The following is a 5074-nucleotide window of genomic DNA, read 5'->3' on the forward strand; positions in this document are numbered from 1 at the left end:
TCCAATTACAACCTTCCCTGGGCTCTTAATATCCACCCAGATGTATGTGCAACAAGACACAAAGGAAATAGGGTAGCGCAATCACATTATTAGAAAAGCCAGCCTTTCAACTAGTCATTACCAGGTGTTAAACATTACACAATCAATTATATGATAGTATATAATGCTGAATACAGTTGTGTTCTTTTAAAAATGTTTCCCCTCTCAAGCAGGCCTGCTAGCTCTGTTCAGTTTGCTGAGTCGGGCCTATAGAATGAGCAAAGAACAGATTCAGCTTCACACAGTGGTTTAAAAACAGAACGGCCCAGCATCCGCTATTACCGAAATGTCATGTTTTGCAAAGAAGCTGCTGTTAATATCAGTGGTAGGTATGGCATAAGGCCTTAAAATAGGAAGGTTAAGTAGCAACATTTTTTTGATCTGTCAAGGAGGAGCTTAAAAAGTTACTGCCGAGAAATCTAAAGAAATCCACTAGGGGGCGCCACAACCCTTTTTTTCCACAATCCTCCTGTGCACTCACTCCCCCACTCCCTTCAAATCTCAGAAGCCCCGTATAGCATTCCAGCAGCATTAATCTCCAGTAATCAAAGCTCTATAGTCCTGGTTTATACTAGATTTTTCCCACGGACACATTCTGGGGGGAAAAAAAATAAAACAAAAGACAAACGTTTTGTAATTATATATTAATAAAGTAAATCAAATATGCATTTTTTTTTTCAGAAGAACATGAGAAAATAAGTACCGATTTTGTATTACCTATATATAATAACCTCCCATAGGCTGCACCATGACTGATATAGGAAATACAAAAAGTGTTCGAGATCTGAAATTCGGTTTATCATAAAAACATTCGGTTTTATTGTTCATAATACATTCCAGATACTTTATGTAGAATGCTTTGGCTTTCTAGAAATGGGAGAGGGATTTGGTAAAGAAAACAATGGGAAATGGACGGGGAACAAAAAAAAAAAAAAAAACACAGAATATAGCCAAGTTCTCATTTATTAACAAAATAAGACTTACCAATTTTGAGATAGCACTGCCATCGAGGGTTACTTTCCCCCTCCTCCCACCCCAAATACATTACAAAAAATATTACATCTCTTTAACTGTACAAAAGAAACGAAATGGAATTCTAAATAAGATTGAGGGGGGAAAAATGTACTCCGTGTGAAGAAGCATCATGCAAGCAAATCCCCAGAAGAGATAGCAAAAACGTTAAAAAATAAAGATAGATAAAAATATGAAAATGGAAAACCCAAAAAACAAAAAAAAAAGATGCAGAGAAAGGAGGATACTTTTTTTTTTTTGGAGACATAGACTTTGCATACCATTGATTCATTGGTGTAAATAATGCACTTAATCTTCCCAGCTTTAAGCTAAATATACAGGAAATAAATACACAAGTGTCTGGACCGGTGGATGGGTTACTGGTATCCAAGCGCTGAAGCCGAGGTTAACCTCTGTCCATATAGTGCATATGGTGAGTAGTAAGGTCCTGCTGTGGGCAAGGAGGGCACGGGGAGGCCACCGGCTGCACTCAGGTGGCTTTTGCCGTACGGGTGGTATCTGCTTAGTCCCAAAGTGTGCGGATTCCTCAAGGACAAAGATCCAGGGCTGCCCGGCCCGGTGGGTGGAAGGTGGAGGTGGCAAGATGCTGCCGAACTTGGGTAGCCCCCCAACAGTTTGTCGGCCCCGGGCAAGGCGGTGTGAGTCCGCAGGTGGGCGAGCAGCTCCTCTGAACTGGCAAAGCGCTTGTCGCATGGTCCGCCTACCGCCACCCAATTGCATATGTGGGGCAGGGGGTCACTGGGCAGCAGGAAGCCGTAGGTATAGAGCGGGTGAGCGGAGGAGGGCAGCGGGTGGCCCGGGTACACCAGCGGATAGCCAGATTTGAGTGCGGCTGGTTCGTGCACGCAGCCGGAGCAGCTGGAGCCGGACGCTGCAGGGTAGCTGAGGCAGTAGGGGTCCCGGCACAATCCTTGCATGAAGGTGGGCGGCGAAGCTCCACTCAGCGGGCTGGAGCTGGGTGGCTTGCCAGCCAGTGCCAACTGGTTGCCCACCAGGCTGGACTTTGCATGCTCCAAGGCCGGTACGTAGGGCGCTGGATATCCGGTCGCATAGGCGCCTACGATGGATCCGTGATAGCCCAAGCCGGAGGGTGGCAGTGGGAAGACAGATGGGCCGGCTTTGTAAGGGGACACAGGTGCCACGTGGCCCGAGCTCAGCGCCGGCGGGTCCACCTTGTTGCCGGCTGTTGCTTCTCCCGGCTCGACGCTGGATCGGCCAGCGCCAGCCGCAGCACAGGAAGGTGAGGCCGTCTCTGGGGTTCCCTTGCCCGTCTCGGGCTCCTTGTCCGGACTGTCGCTCCTCTTCGTGTCAGGCGAGGGGATCCGGCTTGACGGCGACGGAGTGTGCGCTGGGAAGGGTGGGCAAGCAGCGCTGGGCACTCGGAAGCCGGCCTTGCTCTCCAGCCCGCCGCCCCCACCCTCCTTGCGTGGCTCGCCCCCGCCCTTAGAGTAGGGCTTAAAACTAGACTTGTCCTCCAGCGGAGCGTCGCCCAGCTTTAGCGAGCCAGATCGGCCCGTATCCTTGTCGTTGAGGCCACCGGAGGTCACCGGCGTTAGCTTGGAGGAAGGTGGTGGGTCCGGTTTGCCGATCTGCGAGCAGGTCTGAGCCAACAGTGCCAGGGGACTCTTCTTGGCATCCAGCTGCAGGAGAACAGAGAACAGACAAGGGGTGAGAATGAGAAAGCAGCAGGGTGGCTAGGGCCAGGTATGCACAGGAGGATCAAAACAGAGGGACCCGCAAGTTATTTTATTTCTGCACTGGGGCAATATTCTTCTTGGATCAGATTTGAAATCCCCAGGATGTTATCCTCCCTCGCCCTAAGAGAGGGTGTAAAGCCGCAGATCGCCCTAAAGGGTAGCTTCCAAATATTCTCTTCTCCGGACTACATTCCCTGTGTCCGGAGGGGGGGGGGGGGGGGGGGGGCTGCGCCGCAAGACTTGGGCTTCCTATTACTGTATTATTATTAAACATGAAACGGGATCCCCGCAGCCTATTAATGCAAAGCAAAAACACAGACTAGTAATGAACGATGGCGGGGAGGAGGTAAAATGTGGAATAATAATCTGTCTCCCCCACGTCTGTGCCAGTCTGTAGCACTAGCCTAGGAACCCAGTGTACCAAGCCAAGGAGTTTGCAGAGGAAGAAAGCAGGGGATTTGGGTGGGGGAGGCTGCTTACCTCGATGGGGCTGACCGGGGTGGAGGACAGCGGCTGAAGGTACTCCGGGTGCAGCAGGTGGCCGCCGTGCGCGCTCAGCATCTTCAGCACCCTGATGGGGAGCCGACTGGCTTGGCGGACGGGATCTGCTGGATGCAAGAGGGGGAGCGGAGCGGCCGGAGGGGAGGCTCTCCCGCCGCTGGCGGAGCGCGGGCAGGAGGCGCTCTCCGAACCGCTGCTGGTGTCGATGCCGCCGGTCCTCGCCTTACATCGGTGGGGAGACTCGCTCATTTGGAGCCGACGCAAAAAAGAGAGACGAGGAGCTCCGAGCTCCCGCGCGAGCAGCACCAACCCAGCCCGAAGTCCGCCACACTGCGACTAGCAGGCAGCAGCTCCGGGACTGCCAGGGCATGGCGCGCGCAGCCAATCAGCGAGCTCCGCTGCGCCCGTAGGCGGGGCTTGCCCGGGGAACAGGAAAAATTAAGAACCCAAGAGGGAGGGGGAACCCTTAAAGGGATGAGCAGATAGTCCTCCTCCTGACTTCACAATGTCCTTATCTCCTGGGACCAGGGCGCCAGTCTAGAGGAGGCAGTGTTCTTCCAATCTCTGCTAAAAAGGGACAACTCAGCAATGTGTTGTTGGCGTGCGTCTAAGTGCACATAATGTATGCGCACAGATGCAGATATTACATACATAATGTGTATAATATTGTAAATGTTCACACTTGATTCTCATTGTTTACGTTATGGTAAATATATTAAAATATCATCACGCTGTATGTGTACGTACACCCCGAGTGATGGCATTTAAAAAGCATGTGTACACGTATGCTGTTTCCATAGTTCCCTGTGTTTTATTTATGATGCCCATTCTGTATTACACTGCATACGCCCTGAGGGTAGTCCGCTTAAACATCAGAATGTACATGGTTGTTCCTTAAATGAACGAGCAGGGATTCCAGCTATCTGAAAAGCTCACAAAACAAAACAACCGTTTTATTTATTTTTGCCTTAATTGTGCTAAAGGAAATAAAAAAAAGTAAACTCAGTAGTGAAGGTAGAGTGTTAAAGGATAGAAAGCTAGAGAGGTGGAGAGGTTCAAGGTTTGCTGCAACTTGTTAGAAGAATTAAGTAAGGTTAAAATGGTGTTCTTACTGCAGATATTTAAAAAAAACTCCTGATACACAAAATCGTGTAATTTTGTACTGCCCACCTCTTTACAGCACTTTGCTGCTGTTGCTGCTATTAGTAAGAGCTTAGCACTGATCGTTTTTCTTCTGAATGATTGCTGACCTTATAAGTCTATTCATGTATTTTTTTTTTCTGTAGGCATAGGACGTGCAACAGCACGTTTTATAAACCCTTGTATTTCTGATCATTTCAGCTTCAAGGGGTGTTGAGGGAGTTCACTTGGTGGCGAAGAAAGAAAGCCTCAGGTACAACACAATGTTCAATTTTCGATGATGGAAAACTAATCGTATGAGAACCCAATAAATGCTTCATTTTGTAACATTATTGCCACCCTCATCTGCTCCTAGCTCAAGTTGTTCGAATACCTCACTGAAGGGCACAGAGTATGGGCCCGAGTTTCTTTCAGTGAGGGACGGTGGAGGGAAGCCCCTGTTTCATCTCATACCCTAGGTTGGCAGCCACAATCAATCAGGTTGTGTATCAAAACTGTCAGACCTGCCTCCTTGTGAGCTACCCTCCTCCTCCCAACTGACTGTAAGATTGATTCAACCTGGACAGCAAAAATTACGACAAAGGAAGACTGCTTCTGAAAGGAGTCACTCAAGTAGGAGGAAATGGGAAAATAAAAACCCTTTCCCTCAAAGTAGGCCAACAAAA

General features: G+C 49.2%; 1 protein-coding gene across 1 annotated transcript; it reads right to left on the minus strand.

The window, feature by feature from the left end:
• Positions 1 to 681: 681 nt before the first annotated feature.
• On the minus strand, positions 682 to 3593 carry ZNF703 (zinc finger protein 703). Its single transcript, XM_030199637.1, has 2 exons — positions 3249 to 3593; positions 682 to 2711 (listed from the first exon to the last, which is right to left on the minus strand). The coding sequence occupies exons 1-2, from the start codon at positions 3516 to 3518 to the stop codon at positions 1428 to 1430; spliced, it is 1554 nt and encodes a 517-aa protein (XP_030055497.1). The 5' UTR covers positions 3519 to 3593; the 3' UTR covers positions 682 to 1427.
• Between the last annotated feature and the right edge of the window lie 1481 nt (positions 3594 to 5074).

This window comes from Microcaecilia unicolor, chromosome 4, assembly GCF_901765095.1.
Source record: "Microcaecilia unicolor chromosome 4, aMicUni1.1, whole genome shotgun sequence".
Lineage (NCBI taxonomy): Eukaryota > Metazoa > Chordata > Amphibia > Gymnophiona > Siphonopidae > Microcaecilia > Microcaecilia unicolor.